Here is a 21,444-nt window from a genome sequence, read left to right as displayed (position 1 = left end):
AGAAATCGTCTATTACCTCGGTTGCTTCAGAACCGAGGCATAAAACAATTTTAAAATTTTTTCGAACACTTTAGACATCGGTTAAGTAGATAACTTAGTCAGTATCCCTTGATATTTTCATTTTACCCTACTGCACTATTCTTTTTCCTCTTGCACAAGAGCGTCTTCCTCTCCCATCTCCCATGTTAGACGCGTTCTGCAGCGACTGCAAGAAGTAAACAGAGGTTGTGTTCGACCACTCCAATGACGACATCGTTTGCTCCAAGTGCAACCTCGTCCACGAGTCCCACTCCATCGACGAGACCTCCGAGGGGCGTACTTTCGCCAACGAGTTCAGCGACAACGATCCCAACCTTGTCGGTGGTCCCTTTAACCCTCTTCTCACGGTGACGCCCTGTATGATTATATATATATATATATATATATATATATATATATATATATATATATATATATATATATATATATATATATATATATATATATATATTCAAAATCATCTAAGTATATTAAGTACAATTAAAAAAAATGAGATTTTAACACTTCGTTAATAAAATAATAATAACAATAAATAAATAAAAATTGAAGATATAAACTTCTCATTAATAAAAAAATAAAAACAATAAATAAATAAAAATAAAATTATAAACACTTCATTAATAAAATAAAAATAAAAATAAATAAATATGAGGGTATAAACAATCTCACTAATAAAATAAAAATAATAATAATAATAAATAAATAAAAATGAAGTTATAGACACATCACTAATAAAATAATAACAACACACGTTATTAATAAAATAGTATAAATAAATAAATAAATAAATAAAAATTAAAAGTAAGGATACCAAAACAAATAAATCAATCAATAAATATAGATAAATAAAACATATAAAATGATAAATATTTTGCTTCCATTGCCTTATAAATTCTTTTAGAACTTGTAAGTGATGAATGATGAAGAAGATAAATAGGAAAATAGAATTTGATGTAATGAAGAGTTTAGATATAGAAAAGGAAGTGGTGCGTTAAAGAGAAAATATTTGGATATTGATAAAGTGGTGGATAGAAATGATGAATGTAGAAAAATTATAAAATATTAGTGAAATAGTTAGATAAAAAAAATTATGATTGATGAAGTAATTAGGTAAAAATAATAAAATAATATGGCTAGACTACGTTGGGCTTGTCCAAAAATTTTGAAGTTATGAGCATAAAATTTAGGGTGTTTTACCTGCATCTCTAAATCCTGTTCTTTTGAGTGGATTTGAAGATAAATTTTTTTGTCATTTATTTGAGTGAATTTTGAGGTAAATGAGAGTGAATTTGGAAATAAAATTTGTAAGAATTAGTATAGAATTGTATTGACGTGACAAATTAAAAAAATTTATTTCCAAATTCACTCTCGTTTACCTTCAAATTCACTCAAATAAACGACAATAAAAATTATCTTCAAATCCTCTCAAATTCCCTCAAATCCACTCAAAAGAACAGGGCATAAGGGTTTCATCTTGCACTTCCAAATTCTATAAAAATCCTTGTAATTAATTAGGTCTGTATTAAGTTAATTTGATCAAAATAGTTGACCAATTCAGTGATGCATCAATTAAAACAGCATGGAATATATACTTCCTTCTTCACTTTCATGCCTTCACTTTCTTTCTGTTTGCACCTCCATTTCATTTCTTTTCCTTCTTTTTTTCCGTGGTCCTTAAGAGAGAATGAGAGAGACTTTTGCTAACCTTACTTGTGTTAGAGACAATTGGAAGTGGTGGTTCGAGACAGAGTGGTGATGATTGACATTCAAGTTGAGAAAGTGTTTTTTTTTTAAAGATTTTGACGTCAAACAAGTATATGGATTTACTCTTAAATTCATAGTAATCAGATATGAAAATCCAATGAATAAGTTGAAATTCGATCTGATATTAAAATCTGATTTTCTTCATATGTGAAAATCTGATAAAAGAACAAAAATCAGACTTTGAAATTTGATGTTCTCTTTCACATTTTCATATCCGAAATATACTTTTTTTTTTCTCTTACATTTTGACATCGGAGGCATATTTCGCATTTACATATTCAAATCGAGACATACATGTTTTTTAAATTTTATTTATTTTAAACTCTTCGCAGGTCAATAACCGAGACATGTTTGTCTCGTATCCATATCCGATGGAGGCATAATGTGTTTTTTAAGTTTGTTTATTTTGAATGTTTAATTGTATTATATTGTTTTAAAATTTAAAAGTTTATTAAATTATTTTAAAATGTTTAATTATATTATTTATAATATAAAATTTTGTTTTTTTAAATGTTATATTATACTATTTTAAAATTTAAAAGTTTATTTATTTTGAACTAAAAAATTTATTAGATTATTTTAAAATGTTTAATTTCATTATTTATAATTTTTTCATTAAATAATTTGTATGAATATTTTAAATTTATTAAAAATATAAATTTATTTAAAATTCATATGAAAAATGTTTAAAAATTATTAGGTAGTTTTAACTATTATTATTTTGGTGTTTTAATTTTTAAGTTTATTAGATTATTTTTTTGATTTTATAATTTAATTATAAATGTTTATTTATTCTATTAGTTTTTCATTTTGTTAAAATTTTGTTATATAACAAATTATATGACTTTTTTTAAATTATTTAAAAAAAAATTGTATGTAAAATTGATATCAAAATTTTGAATGATTTTTTAGGTACTTTTATGTATTATTATTTTGGTGTTTATTTTTAAGTTTATTAGATAATTTATAATTGTTTCATTTATTGTATTAGTTTATAATTTTATAATTTAATTATAAATATTGAATTCATGGTATTAATTTTTTATTTTGTTTTTTTATAATGAAAATTTTAAATAAATATTAAATAATTATAAATTAAAAGAGAGCAATGAAGAAGAATGAAATCCAAGACAGTAGTAAGATGAGAGAGAAACCTGAAAATGAAACTAGTTAAGAATTTTTTACCATATTTTTTTTCATTTTTAGCAAATTAAAACAAACTAAAAACGTTTTTAATTAGAGATAAAATAGACATCTTTTTAAATTTTGGAGGTACAAAATGAAATCCGGGTAGGTGAAACTCCTAAAATTTATTAGATTAGATTAGTTGGCCCATTAGAAGGATTGGTAAATATGTAAAAATGGTGCGTGCGAGTTTCAAAATAGTAACAGCAAGGGTGCAATATAAGATAATAATAATAATATATTTTGTTTTTTTGAAAAAATGGCATACATAAGATTACATTAATTGTGAGAAGTTATAATTATAAACACCACACTCAATAAATTAAATGAATAGAATAATAGATATAAAATAAATGAGTAATGATATATGTGATATAACTCAACTTTCGTTCATATCCAATCTTGATTTTAATAAGGGTTATGTTGGATTTCCTAACAAGTAGAACATAATTTTTCATGTATTATTCTAAGATAAACAATTCAATCATAATGAATTACTCGATTATTGATCCTTGAACCTCAATCGTCGATCCTTGATCTCTATCTCTTGATGTCATCACTAACATCTCACACATAGACCTTTGCCCTATCCACTCATTAGCACCTATGCTAACTAACTACTTAATATAACCATTATAGTAACACCACTATTAAGTTAGCATAACCTATAACATTTTCAATATTATGATCATCATCATAGATATACCACCATCATGATTATCCCAATCATGATTAACACTGTGAGCATCACCAAACCATGAACTCCATCGTGACAAGATTCAGTCACATTCCTGTACCTTACGTCACCCGCTTGTAGTCACTCATATAGACCCATCTGTAGCTTCCTCTACAGATACACCCGAGTAATCCTTCTTCTAGCTTTGGACTTGTCCCCATATCACACAAGACAAAACATTTATTCCCCCACCAAAGAAGATTCAACACTCGAACACCATTCTTTTTTCTACAATTTTTTGATAAAGAGATAAATATTCTCTTTTTAATAACCAATGCTAAAGAGAGTCACTCCCTTTTAAACAACCATTTCCAAAGGGAATTTCCCTCCCTTTTCAACTATCCAATGCCAAAGGGAGCACCTATCTGTATATTATCTTAGGATTTACTAGGTACAACAAGTAGAGTAATCTCTCATGCCTCATGCTCGTTAATCACACACACTATTTTGCATTCCATCTTCAACTCATGCTTCAATCTCAACCATAAGTCAAATATGAACTTAAACACAACCACTAATCTCAATCTCTGATTATCATCACATTCCACAGCTCCTCAAGCTTAGGCCATGTTCATTCTTCATCAAAACGCACTATTTTCAATAAAAATACTCTAGGATAATCGATTACATAAGTGATAATTAATTATTTCTGAAACATACACATGTACACAAATTACACTATGATGATCGATTATCATTTAAGATAATCGATTATTAGTTGTTTCACACAACAAATCACCATAATTTATCATGCATTAAGGGATAATCAATTATCATTCTAGATAATCAATTATACCCACGAATAATCACATTCCTGGACCAAAAAACCTAAGGTCCAACCCTCATATATGAATTCCAAATCACGTGAAAACATGCTTAAGACATTATACATGCATATATCTCTTGTACATACATAGATTCACACTCATATGCACACAATATATCAAAAGAACCATCCAAAACCTCGTAGGAATTGGTATCGCACAACAAAATGTTTAAAAACGTGTAAACGGACACAAAACCAAGTGGGGAGGGGTGAATTGGTTCTATTAAAAACTTTGTTTTCCCTTTTAAAATTTTCTTCAAACAAATTAAAGTAAAGAGACGAAGAGATAAAGAAAATCACACAATTGATTTTTATACTGGTTCGAATCAAAAGATTCTATGTCTAGTTGTTAATCACTTTAAAATAAGTGATTAACTTTTCTCTAAAATCAGTTTGATGTTACAAGATGTATAAAGAACTAAACAGAAGAGAAAACATCTTCCTTCGACACACGAGGGAATAAAGAAAAACTTGAACAACTTGGTAGAAAACCACTTTCACCTTAGACGCACTAAGACAAGCTTCTTCTTCTTCAAGAACTTGATAAAGCAATCACTTAAAACACTAGAGCTTCCTCAAAACCAATTTTGTACTCTATAATAGTTTAGGTAAATTTGTTAAGGTTGTGGAGACTTTTATTTATAGGCCAAGGGTTAGAAAATGAAAATGCAGCTCCCAATTGCCAGTTATAATCGATTACCAAAAGTGATAATCGATTATTTTAGACCGTTATAGGTTTTGAAAAAAATGATAATCTATTATCCTTAGTGATAATCAATTATTGTCGAACCTTGGATAATTGTAGCTTTTGATGATAATTGATTATTATTGAAACGAAGTCTATTTTTAATTCTACTTATGATAATCTATTATTTCCGTAATAATCGATTATTGCTTAGAGAAAACTATAAGAAAAAATAAGTTACATGATATTTAAATGCTTACAATTAAAAGATAAATCCTAATACAAATGATTGTACAACAAGTGCTTTAACAATTCCTTTAGGTTTTCAAGTGCACGAGAGAATGAATAAGAGGCTGAGAAAATACAAGACTGAATTGAAGAAGAAAAAGGACAAGAGATTGAAGGAGTTCGAGGAATCCTTCAAGTTTTGAAAAATTGTGATTCTTTTTGTCTAACACTAAATTTTGTCTGAATAACTAAAATAAAATAAAAAAGTATTTAAAAGAAAACGAAAAAGAAAAAGTAAATAAACACAAATAATAAATAATAACCAGACAATTCTTTCTTTTTCATGATGTTTATTTTGTTTTACTTTGTTGCATTTTATTTGATTTGATTTTATTTATTTTTCGATGACTCTATTTGATTTCATTTTATTTGTTTCAAATTTTTATTTGATTTGGTTTTATCTTACTTTATTTTATTTTGTTTTATTTTAATTTTTTTTATTTTTTTATTATTCTATTTTGTTCTATTTTATTTTATTTTATCTCATTTTTAATTTTTTCTTTTGCTTCATTTTATTCTATTTTGTTTCATTTTATTTATTGTTGTTATACTTTGTTTAATTTAATTTATTTATTTTGTTAGGGATTCATGGACATGGACGGAGAAAACTAGAAAATGTAAAGCATTGTCCAATACATACAGAGAGGGGTTTTTTTTGGAGGCAGCTAGGGGAGGCTAGAGAAAACAAAAAAAATAGGAAGAAGTTTTGGAAACAGAGGGAGAGAGAGAGAGAGAAAACGGGGGAAATAAACCAAGAGAAATCTGGAGAGGGGTTGAACGCAAGATAGAGGGAAGGGTGAGAAGAAAGGAGGAAGACACAGAAAACAAACCAAAAAGAAGTAGTCTGGAACAGAAGGGGAGAATTAGAGAAAACTTCAAGAGGTATGTCACGAACTTGTATGAAATTACTATATGCATTAGTTATGGTTTAGACTCTTTTTAATAGTTGAAATGCGCTTTGAGATTCTACAATTACGTTGAGATTATTATTGGCTGTGATATTACCTCCCTTTCGTCACCCTTATCATTGATTTCATTCATCACCCATCAATTCACGTTACCTCTGTATCCTCCTATTCCTATTACTCTGTTACACCACACCAAAAACGGATTAATCATTCCACCCTCAATCATAAGCTCTTAATTTAAATATATAGTTAGCCAAACCAAGAAACAGAGGAAGAGAGGAACAATCATCAATGAAGAATAGCGGTACTTCTCTCTCGCGAACGAAAGGATATATGAAGGAGAGGAGATGACGCGGTGGTTGGCGAGGACTCCGCCGACGATCGGTGTCGCTGGTGATGCCTTTGGCCAGGCGGAAAACACGGAACGAGATCGACTCTGGACCGTGAATGCATCGCGAAGGGGAGAGACGACGCCGTGTTGCTATGAGCATCTCGCTGAAAGAAGAAGACGAGCGTCATGGAGAGAATGGCTTTCGCCTTTTAGGGTTTCGGTGGCGACCCCTGGTACAAACGGCGTGGGTTCATCGAGAAGGGAGGCTGCTCTCCTTCACCTAGGGTTTGCGGGTTTCTGAAGAAGAGAAAATGAAGGTTTGGATCCCTAGTTGGACTTGGACCGCACAGGCCCATCAATCTAGTGTTTAATACCCTCAATTTAAAATTAAATAATGGAATGAGTATTTGATCTCTTATCAAGTGTAGTGCTTGATACCTTAAATTTAAGAATAATAATGGGATGAGTACTTGTATGGTCGTTTGCATCATGTAATAGTGGTACCTTTTTAAGAATAATAATGGTACGATTACTCATATGACCACATCAGAATAAAAGTAAATTAGATATGAGTATTCGTGTGATCGTCTGCATCGGCTTACTATTCAGTACCTTCTTTTCCTCAATCATATAAAAAATACCAAAAATTCAAAATCTCCAAAAAAGCTAAAAACATTAACATTATCCTACAAATAATTTGAGTCAGAACTATGTGATCCTTGATTTTTCATTGTGAGTGAAAATACGTAGAAGCAAGGCTAGTTCTTGTTAGGTTCATTTCACTAAAATTCAAATCATTTCTCAAAATCATTCCTATAAAGAATTTCAATGAAGAGTTTAGAAAGAACTATGAACTCCTGATTTCTCATTTTGAATGAGAATACGAAGGAGCAAAGTTGATCCCTGATTTTTGTAGACCATGTCTTATTTTTATGTTTTTTTTAGTTTTTTAGGATAAAAACTTCGGTGGCAACTCTCAAACTCTATTTTCAAAATAATTCTTATTATTTTTTGTACAATTTATCCGTCTCCGTTGCGATTCTGGTTGTGACAGTTACTTTTTGATTTTCTCTTTTTCTTTCTACGTTTGATTTATGAGAAAAATTGGAAAAATTGCTTCTATGTATACTAATGATGTGTAATTTGCTCATTTACACATCCTTTTAAGAGGGATTAAAAGCTTCACTATTAACCCAATTTTATAGATTTAAAACATGCAGCTTGCTTCAAACCTAAGAAAGAGATTTGCATAGTAGAAGATTATGTAGATAAATGTATTATGTTTGACTTTAGTGGTGATTAATTTATTTTGTTGGAATATGTTTGATCATATGGCAATTTGTAGCATGATTCTAATTCAAATCAAACCAATCCTGTTTCAATGATTCAAAACACAACCTATTAAGAAACTATCCTATTAGTTTTCTTAAGCACAAAGTTGCAACCATTTTCTTCCTTCACTCTTCTCCTATGTTCCCTCTCACCATATTATCTCCTTTGATATGTCATTTTTCTTTCATTACATCAACAAAATTGTTCAGGAATCATTGTATATTTGAAGGACTTTAGTAGTTTTTTCATGTTTCCTCAGCATATTTAATAATTGCTCCTTTGGTTTGTTCATGTTTCATCTAATGCTACTGAATACAACCTAGGAAAGAACCAGTGTATTAAGAGCAAATAGTATGTTAAAAATAAGTTCCATATATATAACACTAATATACTTTCATTTTGTCTTTGATCATTTTAACTAGTTACATTGATTAAATCTGGTGGTACCCAACTTCTACTATCTGAACTTTATGACATGTGACATCAATTTGGAGTGACTTGTATCTCTCTACTGCATTTTCTGATACAATGCAGTTACAACACAATCTATTTATCTTTCAGCTGATTTCATACCCTTTTTGTTAATGACTTAGAGGCCTTGAACAAATATTGTATACTGTGTCATTCACTGATTATTCAAGTTGCAAATGTTGGAAAAAGCACAAAAAATTAACTCTCCTCGAAGTATAGCTAAATGTTCTAGAGAAATAGAAATTTAGAAAAATTAAATGATGTGAGATGCCATCGACATCTCACTCACCCGAGAAAACCTTTCCTGAGTATTTGCTTTCTATTGTAGATAAGATTAGTCTTTGAAGGTAGTTCAATTTTTGCACACTATCAAAATGTAAAGTTCAAATGACTCTTGTATATTAAAAATAAGACTGCAATGACCAAATTGTTTTGGAAAAGAAACATCTCACACGCCCACACAAGTTATGATGGCAATTGCTCTAGCTAGGACAAGCCAAATCTAGAAGCAAATCAAGTCATAAGTTCATGGATGAAGATTGCGGAATTTGGTGGTGGTGAAAGGTGTTGATAGCTCATGGTTTTGGTGAGTTGTATGGTGAGGGAAGATGTGTTTAATGGTTCTCTGAGAGAGGTTGGGCCAACTTTTGGAGGAAGGTGGCTAGAGGAGGCCACTTGGGTTGCTTTAGCCTAGGGTGACCTTAAAAGAGTAGTATGGCATAAAAATGGCAGCATAACTTTACTCTAAATCAAAGATGATTACATGATAGAGAACACCTCTATTTATAGGTTAAGGTGTCTCAAAATGGGCAGAAACTTTAACCTAAAAGAGCCACCTTGGTTGGCTTGGAGAGCAAGGAGAAATCCTCTCCAATAGGAGGGAGACAAGTGGCAAAAATCCTCTCAAATGAGAGAGTGACATGTGGCCACTACCTATGGAAAAACTCTCCATTCCTAGAGTGACACATGGCCACTAACTAGGAGGAAAACTCTCCAATGGGAAGCCTCCACATGTCTAGGACAAAATTCTTCTCTCTTGTTCTCCAAGCTTAGCCAAAATGTTGACCCCTTGGTCAACACACCCATTTTGGAGGTCCAAGCATAGTCAACTTTGGGCCTTGACCCTTTGTTGACTTGTTTGGTCAAAATCCCATTCTACTTGGCCCAAAATACAAGGCCCAATTGAAGTCCTACACTACTAGGCCCATAATACAAAACCCAAATAAAACCTAGATTACTTGGCCCAAAATACAAAGCCTAAAAAAACCTAGACTACTTGGCCCAAAATACAAGGCCCAAAATTATTCTTACTCTACTAAATCTTCATGATGACTTAAGATGGCCCAAGAGAAAGAGTCTAGGCCCATCTTCCATAGATGCCTCCAACTCTTCATGAATGTGCTAGGTCATGGCAAGGGGTATGCCATCATCCCCTCCCTCTTGAAAATGATTTGCCCTTAAATCTTCAACATGGAACAAGACAAACTTCCTTATCTTCTTTGGAGTTTTGTGTGCTTCTCCACCAAGGTCAAATACCCATTTTATAACACAAGTTAGAACAAATGTTATAATAATGAGTAAATGAAGAATATAGCTCCCAACAATGATACACCTTAAATCAAATGAATGATCAAGGTCTTGGAGTGTAAGAGCATCTTTGAAGCTTTTATTTGTCTTGTGTTGGATGTATATGTTTGAAAGACTATCCATCCCAAGAGAAGAGTTAAGTTTTAGGGATATGCCATCAAGTTAGATGGACACAATAATTTGAACACTTGTTTTTGTCCATTAAATCACTTAAAAATTGATCTGTTCTCCCAACAAATTCCTGTTTTAAAAAATTGACTACTTTTAAGTATTTGTAAAACCCTGAAAATGACACCTGGAAGGGAGGGACAGATGTCTCAAATGCAAGAGAGTGAACATTTTATAAAATTTCCCAAATCACAGCTCATCTCATTTTCTCAAAAATCTGCATCTCTCTAAAACTCAAACCTCCATCTTTTCTCCTCCTTCTCTCTAGAAATCCTTCATCTCATTTTATCTTTTCTTCAACCAGCCACAATCTGAGCAATTTTGGGGGTCCAGATCTTCTTTTCCACCAATCAAAATCATGTTTAGAGTCAGTAAGTTCACTTTCTTCTTAGAAATTCTATTTCCTGGCACATGCAAACCAAGTTCCTGGTTGCATGTGTTCATCAGCTTCTTCTTCTTAGTTCTGATCACTTTTCTGGTAATTTTGGGTTGGTCTTTTCTGACCAACCAGTGAAATATAGGTGTTCTTGGGATTTTCTGGTAAGAAAGCAAAGTCTGGAAAGAATAATCGTTGTTCAGTTCGGTCAAAGAGGTAAGGGAAGCTAGATAATTTAATTACTTGGTTTTGATGTATGGATATGTTGTTTGATAATTATGCATGTGTATGAAATTGATTTGGATAAAGCTGTATGAGTGTAAAATTGGATGAATTGGGTGTTCGGTGCTGTTGGTGTGGAATATTGATGCTGTGTTTATGATGATTGTGTATCTGTATGATTATGGAACAGTGGTCGAGTGAAATTGGTAAGGTTTGGTGTCGATCTTAATTCTGTAGCTATTCTGCAGAATTATGTAGTTGCTGAAGGCCTTTAATTGACCGTTCGACTTTTATCTGGTGCTCGGTCTTAATTAAGTTCTGCTATTGTGAATTCTCAGTTAATGACTGTTCGGTTTAGTGTTGATTTTAAATTAATGTAGCATTCGGTCTAGACATAACTTTTGTTGTGAACAACGTTCAGTCTGTCATAGGCTATAACTGTTATTGACCGCTCGGTCTTGAACTGTCTTGGTAGTGCTCGGCTAGATGCCAACACTCGGTCTCAGTAATGCTCGGTGATGTACTAAGCACTCGGTGTCGTCATATTACAAAATTATGTAATTGAAATTGTAACTAAGAGGGTTCGGACTAAGCTTGTAGTGTTCGGTCTAGGCTCTTAGATTTTGGTTATGAGCTTTAGTATTTGTTTATGTCTAATTATAGATGTTCTATAGTATTCAGTCAAATCTTTGGATTCTGTTTAGTAAATATCCCGTTCGACCATGTTCACCATAGGGAAATAATATCCCCTTCGGTCATGTTCACCATAGGGAAATAATATCCCGTTCGGTCATGTTCACCATAGGGAAATAATATCCTCTTCGGTCATGTTCACCATAGGGAAACAATATCCTGTTCGGTCAGGTTCACCATAGGGAAACCATATCCCGTACGGTCATGTTCGCATATAGGAGGTGTTCTACGGTCAGGTTTTGTTCATAATAAGTGTTGATATTTTCCAAGTTAGTTATGCTCAATGGTGATGTTGTTTTAATGTTCGGTTTGAAGTTATTTAAAGATGTTATGGATGAGGAAATATGTTGTTAATGAGGTATGGTATTTAAAATGTGATATGAATATGAAGAAGTATGATGTGATTTGTATTATATGGATATGAACGAGTGTTCCAAGGAGGAATATCTCAGAAATGGTTATGGAATTGTAAAGTATGAATATGGTCAAACTAAGCTGTCGTTCATCCTGACATTCTAATGGTCACCGAGTCTCAATTAGAGAATGGTGATGCATGTGTTGAGAATAGCAAGAGGCCCTAGCCTGGGCGGTATTTATTACCTTGACCTAAGGTAAGGAATAACGGGCTAACCTCGTGTGGCAGCAGCTCAAGGGTTTTCCATGCTGCGGTAATCATAAGGTTTTTATATTACCACCCACGAGTGCACGAACGTCGTAGCTACATAATTCATATAGTTCGGACAGTCAAAGGGAAAGTGGTCGGTTATAATATGTTGGTGTGATTTCTGTAGAAGTATGATTGTTTTATGTGTTTGTATGAATTGTTTTCCTATCTTATCATGTTGTCCGTTCGGTCGTCCTTGTCTTTGCGATGATCACCCTGTGGGTATGAGCAGAAGGTGCAGAAGCTTCTCTGGAGCAAGCGCTGGCAGAAGAGGATGGTCTTCGCTAAGAGTAAGACCGTTCGGTCTTGACTTTGTTTTGATAATTAGTATAGGACCGTTCGGTTAATACACTTTTTGTATGATCGATCGGTCAGCATTTTTTGGGTTGTATCAGTGTAGGTTTTTGTAAAGTTTTTATATGGTTATTTTAGGATAACTGTAAGTTAAACTTTATTTCCTGTAACTATTATATTTTATTGTAAATGTAAGTACTCTTGAATATAGTTTGCAGCTATATTTTTGGGATGTTACAGTATTTATTGAGAAAATTCTGTATTGTGATTCCAGCAAAGGGTTGTTAACAAATGCTCTAAACTAAAAAATATAAAAAATATTTTATAAGTTAATTACAATAGGTTTTAATAACTATTATACTTTTCCAGCAAAGGATAGGCACCACATCTCACACTCGTATCATCCGTCTGTACCGTCTTTGAAATTGGGTAAGGCTTCTTGTGTTCAATTCTAATTATGATCGTCTGTACGTTTTTGAGTGCTTTTCATTCTATGTTATTGTAAGCTTTTGTTGAAAAGAAAGCCAATTTGCAGAGCAAGTGCGTGTATTATGTAAAAATGACGAAACTTGCATTGAAGGTCGGCGAAAAGAATTGCGATTCTCCGTGCCTATCAGATTCACTTTGTTTTGATTATGGCCTCGAACAAGTCGCCACATGTTCTAGATTTTTCTTTTTCTTTTGATCAATTATTTTCACTGATATTTTGCAGGGTTTTTCATTTTATGAATTCATCCAAGTTAAGGTATTTGGATGTGATTTATGAATGAACGAAGCTCTTTAAATATGTATACTATAATGATTTGGTTTTCTAAACTTGTGCTCAAACTTAATAAAGTTTGAATATATGGTTATCGAATAGTGATAAGTGTGAAATATATGGTTATTTAAAATCTAGATTTTGAAGTTTATTTAGAGTGGAAAATATGGTCATCTATAAAGCAAACTGGTTTTTATATACCAAGATTGTGTCGGAAGATGACTAAATTCATCTTATGTCCTCCATTCCGTTAAAACACATGAAATCTTGTGTTCATGCAGTACTATAACATCGGGGGATACACATTTTATTTTATTTTAATGTTCGATATCCTTTTTGCAAGACGTTTATAATTCGAAATGATAGGAAATAGAAGTTAAGGACTAATGGATTGAGAAAATAAAATCAAATTTGTTTGATAACTGGTAATAAGGGAAGAAATTAAAGAAGCTATTTGAAACAAACCTAAAATACCATGTTTCATACCCATTGGACCAAATTCAAATGAAATCAAACTTGTTTGATAACTGCTAATTAGGGAAGAAATGAAAAAAAAAATGCTATTTGAAACAGACCAAAAATATTCATACCCATTCGACCAAATTCAATTTTCCATTTTTGTTGATTTTCACCGAGTATGACTTTGCCTCTTTTCTTACTCTTAAGGCTTTTGAACATATTCCTTTCTTTTGTCATGGGTGATGAGCTATCACTGTCTAGGTACAATCACTATATCATCTTGATACCATTGTTTTGTTTGCAAGATAAATTGTTTTATTTTTAAGTACCTGTATGGAGTTGAATGCTTGTTGTTAGTGTGTTTTCATAGTCCTTTTTAGGAATGACATTAAACAGTCTATTTTGGTTATGATACATGTGATTTAACTCAGCTTTCGTTCATATTCAATCTTGATTTTAATAAGGGTTCTGTTGTATTTCTTTACAAGTAGAACAAATAATTTCTCACGTATAATTGTTTGGGATACAACTTTCCTTAAATAAGTGTTATAATTGATTAGGTTTATTGTCTTATTCTTGTCTTCCTTAATAGAACATTTTCCAAGACTTTTGAAAGTGATTATTTCTTAGTTTTCTCAAACTCGTTTGGAGTTTCAACTTTTTGTTTCAAATCCTTGTTCTTCTCCTCTCCCACCGTTATGTTTGAGCTCAAGGTTTTCTTCTAAAAGACCATATGATGTTTCAAAATTTTATTTTAAACACTCAAGTTAAGACATGATTTTAAAATCCTCTAAAAGACTTCTTAAAACATGCTAGCTTGCAGTATTGGAAGTAACTTAATGATATGCTTCAGTAATAAAATGAATGTTAATGTAGTCTAAGTCATCGGAAATTTGGTTAGGCGTTGTATTTTTGTCAGTATCTAACCATGGCCCTCTTCTTCCTTTTCATCCTCAAATCTATAGATGTCAAGGTCTTCCCATATGGATATAAGACTTCCCTTTTTCTTTGTCCTGCCCAGAACATTCTTACCCAAAGCGTTAAGGCATTTTATGACGAGAGTAAATGACTTTCTAATATGTTTCCTTAGACTCTCTAGTATTGTATTGTCTACCTTTCCTACCATGTTTGAGTACTTTTTAAACTTATTTGTAAGGAAGGAGAAATCATCATTATCATCTTCATCGAATATTTTGGCATCTGATGAATCGTTTATGATAATTGACACCTTGGATGGAGAAGTTTTCTTTTGTTTTTGAATGCTAATGGTTAAATGGGTGTTGCGGTTGCGGTGAAACACCTCTTCATGTACTTTCGGAATTCCAATGATCTCTTCTAAAAATAATTTATCAAGTTTCATAGACAAGTTGTTTCTTAAGATCTCTATTTTGGGGGAGTAATCTGGTCAATGATATCGTAGCTATCAATCATTCTTTCAATTAATAGATTTAAGTTTATTGATGATAATCCAAAAGCTTATGACTTGAATGCTTTCAGTCATGTTGAACAAGTCATATATTGGCAAACTACAGGAATCAACATATTCCTCTAAACATCTTTTGATCCTTCTTGTGCTGATTTCTTACTCGATGAATGCTTAAAATGTAACGCTGTAACGCTCTTATGTGTCATATATCTGAAGATGAATATGGCAATATGTTAAAAGAGATGTGTAGTTTGTCAATATATGACTTGTTCATGATGCTACAACTTTATATAATATATTAAAAATATTTATAACAAACATCAATCACAACATTAAAAGGTCTCATGATGCTACAACTTTATATAATATATTAATCGCAACAGCCAAAATATCTCAAAAGTTTTGTATTTATATTTATTATCATCAAGATGCTATCTACTGAGAGAATCCACCTATTCAAAAAAGTAGACTTTCAAGGTTTCAACATAGATTATTCAGTTTCATGTTCAAAGAACTCATCTAAACTTTGCTTTTCATGAGTTTTATATTTAGCCTATGAAGTTTGATATTTTAATTTTGTTTAATAGGATGAGATTTATAAAGCATTCAATGTATATGATATCCTCTTTTGATTTAGTTTTGGTTGTAATTAGGATTGTTGAAATAAATCTAAATTGAGTAAATTGTTATCAAATGAGTAAACTCTTAAAAAAAACGCTAAATTGCATTATTTTTCAGTTTAGTATTTAAACGTGAACTATACTTACGATAAAACTAGTTAAACTTAATTAAACTCTGATTTATTATATTACGAAGCTAATTTATTTTTTGGTTTGTTCGATATCTCAGAAAATAGTTAAGAGGAAGAACTAAAGATTTTATTTTTTTGGTCAGAGGAAAGTTGAAGATCCAATTACTTGTTTATTGTGAAAATTGGGCCAGTGTAAGATTTCCAAAACAGAAACCCCATACCATTAAACACTGAAACTGAAACCATTCTCTGCACAAATCAAGAGTGAAGCAACAATAAATGAAGCCTGTTTCTCAAAAATGGGGTTACATTCGAATCATGGCCGGTACAATCCTTGGAGGCATCCTCGGATTCTACGTTATGCACCGTGTTGAATCTAACTACAAGGTTAGCATACCTTCTCTCTCTTCTTTCTTTTCAGTTGCTTCTTTAGCCTCTTCAATTTTATGGCTTTCTGAAGCTACCTAATGGAGGCTCGTTAGGGTATTCAGAAACCCTTTTCCCTTTTCTCTTTAAAGATTTTTTCTTTTTCGTTTGTTTGATATGGTGTATGTGCAGGAGAGAATGAATGAGAGGCTGAGAAACTACGAGGCTGAATTAAGGAGGAAAAAGGACGAGAGATTGAACGATTTAGAGGAATCCTCCAAGTTTTGAAAAATCGTGGTTCTTTTTTCTTAATTTTTTATTTTCTCTTTTTCTTTCTACGTTTGATTTATGAGAAAAATTAGAAAAATTGCTTCTATGTATACTAACGAGGTGTAGTTTGCTCATTTACACATCCTTTTAAAATTAGATACCATTAAACACTAATATACTTTCATTTTGTCTTTGATCATTTTAACTAGTTACATTGATTAAATCTGGTGGTACTCAACTCCTACTATCTGAACTTTATGACATGTGACATCAATTTGGAGTGACTTGTATCTCTCTACTGCATTTTCTGATACAATGAGATAAAGGAGTAAAGAAAGAGTGGAAATGTTTATTATGTAAAAACTGGTTTATTTTAAGAGCTAATAAGCTGGGTAACTTTCTGCAGGCGTAGTCTGTTTGGATGTGTTCTAGGGATGAAAGTTGCTAAACTGTCTAGTAACTAGGAAATACTAATCTCTGCCCTGTAGCCAAATACCTGGAATTAACTAAGTTGTGAACGTTATTGTTTTGAGATTGTTGGTCATGTTTGATGACCCCCTAATAACCATTGCATGATACACTAATTTGGGGTATAAACATAATGCAGGATACTTGCTCTATTCAAGATAGAGTCAGGTTTTCTTATGCGGCATGTGATAATATTTTGGTGTTCATGTATGTATGGAAACATGAAGAAATTTGTGCTAGTTATACGGTACCTCATTGCGTAGTATTAGGTGTCTACATGCATGATGGAATGTGATTGGCAGGGTGTAATTTAAGTCTGATAGAATAATTTCAGAACTACAGATACTACTATGCAAGCCATTCCATCTACATGACGCTAATGTTTTACTGCACTAATACCCTTTGTACTCCGTTGGGCATTGACTTTTTGATAAGGTTAAAAAGAAGAGAGTAAATTATTATTTAAGGGATGCCTAGGATATATGACTTAAGGATATGGTTGCATCGGTAATAATGCTGTTGTCTCGTAAGCCTAGTACAATGGTTGAGTAGATAAGGCTGATATGCTGTTCTGTTATGGGTCTGATTGAATTCTGTGGTTGTGATGAAGCATCTATGTATTGTTTTTACATGCAAAGTATCTGTCAGAGTGTTCCTTGTAGTAGTTAGTTCTGTTTGATATTTTTTTTGGGTTACTAGTTCCGCTGGGCTTATGAGTACATATGTAGCTATAAAGGATGGAGGTGTGCTGATATGTATCAATTATAAATTGAATTATCTGGTTACCTGAAATTGCTATCTGTTTAATATTGTTATTGTGGCCTAATGGAAAGTAGGAAATAATTGAGATATCATGTGTAGTGGATTGATTGAACTTTTCTGATTGTCTCAAATGAGCCTTGTTCGGTGTTTGATTGGTGCCATTGCATGGTCAAAGTTTATATTACATTATTCTATTGATAGGAAGTAGATTGGGTAAGACATTTTTCCAAGTACTTAGGGTTTACCGGTTGTATTAGGAACTTAAAAGCAAGAGATACACTCAATCTTGAATTCGGAATCTGTTTTTCATATTTTAAACTGTAGACTGAATTGTATGATACATGTGAAATAGTGAAGGTTGTAATTACTTAACAAGTTGCGCTAACTGAACTGGATGAAGAAGCATATACATGATGATGTTTGTGTACCTTGCTCTGTTCCATTTCTCTTAGATCTTTCAAAACAAAATATAACATGTTATAACGGATTTAAATTGTCTAAATAGATGAGAATTGATGATGTTTTAGTGTTTTGTCTGTTTCATTTGTGGTTGAAACTTCCGAATAGACTATAAAAGGGTTGGTAATGGATTCAACATGGACTAAACGTAATATAGATTGGAATTAAAAATGTATGTAATTTCGGTGCTGTTATATGCTATATGTTGGTAAGGATTATGTGGTGGGGATGATTTCATGCATTCCAGCCAGGAATTAATTTCTGGACTGTCAAAATGTGTTTGGCGTTGGTTTTAGCTATTAAAACATTGGTTGCTTTAAATATTTTGGTGAATTGAGTCAATCTTTGGCCATTGACTGCTAATGTGTGATGATATATGACAGGGGAATGTGTTTAACGTCGAATTAAAATTTGTTTGGACTGAAAAAGAGATTGTAATATTATGATTTGTGACTATTTATACAGTCATGCGTTATTGAGTTAGATTTTCCTTTTATAAACATTAACATCGACATTTCTTTTATGATTTTTATTAATAACTTTGAATTTATGAAATGTTTTATTTTTGTTTAGATTAAAATTTATAATTTTTTTTCCAAACAAATAAAACGAAAAGTGTAGATATTTTTAATGTAGACATGTTTTTGTTTAAATTTTACTTATTTATAATATTTAATTCTACCAACTTCAGTATCGATGAAAATCAAATTGATCATACGAGATAAAAAATTCAATAATATATAAATTATTCTTTAAAGAAATTTATTGAACTTCAAGTATATTATAAAAGTTAAATCAAGACAACATGATAAATTATTTAGTGATAAAATTGTTAGGTGAGAGGTGATTGTGGAGTAACTTTTGTTATCATAAAGGAATCAAGATGTTATTTAGTTAAGTGATTAATAAATTATTTTGCCAATAATATAAAAAATTCAAAGTAATTAGTTGATATTAAAGTTTATGAATGACATAAAATGTTTTGATTAAATTAAAAATACTTATAATTCTTTTAAGAAGCATTGATCAAACAAAACAAATGATGTTTGTAATAAAATAAAGTTGCAAGTGAATGATTTGAGAAAAATGTTATTTTCTGCTATTATTATTACAAACACTGATAATAAAGCCCTTTCTTCCACGGCCATTATCGCACCCTTCTTCCTCTGCCTACACAGGTGGTCCTCACTCGTCACTTTCTTTTTCCTCTATCGACATCTCCACCCATAACTTCATCCATTACAGAATCCAAAATATAAAATAAAATATACATTCTAATTTACATAATTTAGAATATAAAAATAAAATTTATATTCTAAAATCTTTTTATTTTGTATTTCAAAATATATAATCTAAAATATAATTTTTATTTTGTATTTTAGAATGAATGTATAATAAAAAATACAAAATTTTTATTTTAAATTATATAATCTAACATTTTTCTATTTCAAAATATATAATTGAAATACAACTTTTTCATTTTTGGTTATGTATTTCTGAATGCCTACATATATTCTGAAATTAAAAATAAAAAGATGAAATTATAATTTCTAAGTATATAGAGGTGTAGGAAGAAATTATGGATGTGCAGGAAGCAGCCCCAAATAACTAATTAAAGCCCATCGAGCAACTTTGAACTGAAATGAAGCCCCATTCCTTTAAGACTGTCGTGGCGCCTAGAACGAAATTAGGGTTTTCCGTTCCATTTAGCTATCTATAAAATCGGGGCACCACATCTCACACTCGCATCCTCCGTCTGTTCCGTCTTTGAAATTGGATAAGGGTTCTTGTGTTCAATTCTAATTCTGACCGTTCTGTACGTGTTTGAGTGCTTTTCATTGTATGTTTTTGTAAGTTTTTTGTTGAAAAGAAAGCCAATTTGCAGAGCAAGTGCGTGTATTATGTAAAAATGACGAAACTTGCATTGAAGGTTGGCGAAAAGAATTGCGATTCTCCGTGCCTATCAGATTCACTTTGTTTTGATCATGGCCTCGAACAAGTCGCTACATGTTTTTTTTTTCTTTTGATCAATTATTTTCACTGCTATTTTCCAGGGTTTTTCATTTTACGAATTTATCCAAGTTAAGGTATTTGGATGTGATTTATGAATGAGCGAAGCTCTTTAAATCTGTATACTATGATGATTTGGTTTTCTAAACTGGGTAAATAAATGGTTATTTTTAAATCTAGATTTTGAAGTTTATTTAGACTAGAAAATATGGTCAATCTATAAAGCAAAGCAAACTGGTTTTTATATACCAAAATTGTGTCGGAAGATGGCTAAATTCATCTTTTGTCCTCCATTCCGTTAAAACACATGAAATCTTGTGTTCATGCAGTACTATAACATCGGGATACACATTTTATTTTATTTTAATGTTTGATATGTTTTTTGCAAGACGGTTTATTATTCAAAATGAAAGGAAATAGAAGTTAAGGAATAATGGAATGAAAAAATGAAATCAAATTTGTTTGATAACTGGTAATAAGGGAAGCTATTTGAAACAAACCTAAAATACCATGTTTTATATCCATTGGACCAAATTCAAATGAAATCAAACTTGTTTGATAACTGGTAACAAGGGAAGAAATGAAGAAAATGCTCTTTGAAACAGACCAAAAGTATTCATATCCATAAGACCAAATTCAATTTTCCATTTTTGTTGATTTGCATCGAATATGACTTTGCCTCCTTTTATTACTTTGGAACATGCCTCCTTTTATTACTTTGAAACATGTTCCTTTGTTTTGGTATGGGTCATGAGCTATCATTAGGTACCATCTCTATATCATCTTGCTACCATTGTTTTGTTTGCAAGATATATTGTTTTATTTTTATGCATCTATATGGAGTTGGATGCCATTAAACAATCTATTTTTGTTATGATTCATGTGATTTAATTCAGCTTTCGTTCATATCCAATCTTGATTTTAATAAGGGTTCTGTTGTATTTCCTAACAAGTAGAACAAATAATTTTCCATGTGTAATTGTTTGGGATACAATTTTCCGTAGTGTTTTCATTGTTAGGTCTATTGTCTTATTCTTGTCTTCCTTAATAGAACATTTTTCAAGACTTTTGAAAGTGATTATTTTTTAGTTTTCTCAAACTCTGTTTTGAGTTTCAACTTTCTGTTTCAAATCCTTGTTCTTCT

General features: G+C 31.4%; 1 protein-coding gene and 2 non-coding genes across 15 annotated transcripts; all 3 read left to right on the top strand.

Moving 5' to 3' along the window:
• Positions 1-5,503: 5,503 nt before the first annotated feature.
• On the top strand, positions 5,504-16,885 carry LOC124841264 (ATP-dependent helicase/nuclease subunit). Of its 13 annotated transcripts, XM_088104392.1 has the most exons (7): positions 6,099-6,405; positions 10,625-10,691; positions 10,832-10,912; positions 12,508-12,565; positions 12,939-12,998; positions 16,109-16,352; positions 16,524-16,885. In XM_088104392.1, exons 6-7 carry the CDS (start codon positions 16,245-16,247, stop codon positions 16,617-16,619), a joined length of 204 nt encoding a protein of 67 aa, XP_087960518.1. In that variant the 5' UTR covers positions 6,099-6,405; positions 10,625-10,691; positions 10,832-10,912; positions 12,508-12,565; positions 12,939-12,998; positions 16,109-16,244; the 3' UTR covers positions 16,620-16,885. The 13 variants fall into 13 exon arrangements, 10 of the variants coding, with proteins under 10 accessions (XP_087960516.1, XP_087960520.1, XP_087960517.1 ...); XM_088104390.1 differs by lacking the exons at positions 10,625-10,691; positions 10,832-10,912 and adding an exon at positions 13,996-14,049 and having other exon boundaries at positions 6,098-6,405; XM_088104393.1 differs by lacking the exon at positions 10,625-10,691.
• On the top strand, positions 13,104-13,229 carry LOC124841270 (small nucleolar RNA snoR86). Its single transcript, XR_007029105.1, has one exon. It is a non-coding gene; the product is annotated as a small nucleolar RNA snoR86 (small nucleolar RNA).
• A 3,289-nt stretch (positions 16,886-20,174) lies between the features above and the next one.
• LOC124841267 (small nucleolar RNA snoR86) lies at positions 20,175-20,300 on the top strand. The gene has a single exon (XR_007029103.1). It is a non-coding gene; the product is annotated as a small nucleolar RNA snoR86 (small nucleolar RNA).
• The last annotated feature ends 1,144 nt before the right edge of the window (positions 20,301-21,444 follow it).

Source organism: Vigna umbellata, chromosome 1 (genome assembly GCF_029865625.1).
Source record: "Vigna umbellata cultivar VRB3 chromosome 1, Vumbellata_1.0, whole genome shotgun sequence".
Classification (NCBI taxonomy): Eukaryota; Viridiplantae; Streptophyta; class Magnoliopsida; order Fabales; family Fabaceae; genus Vigna; species Vigna umbellata.
The sequence above is the reverse complement of the archived record's forward strand: the minus strand, read 5'-3'. Positions and strand labels throughout refer to the sequence as shown.

Bases quoted from the DNA above. Each gene is read 5' to 3' on its own strand.
- LOC124841264 (XM_047317510.2), top strand. From the start codon at position 16,245: ATGAAGCCTGTTTCTCAAAAATGGGGTTACATTCGAATCATGGCCGGT. The intron at 16,353-16,523 runs GTTAGCATACCT...GTGTATGTGCAG, and splicing joins GTGTTGAATCTAACTACAAG to GAGAGAATGAATGAGAGGCT.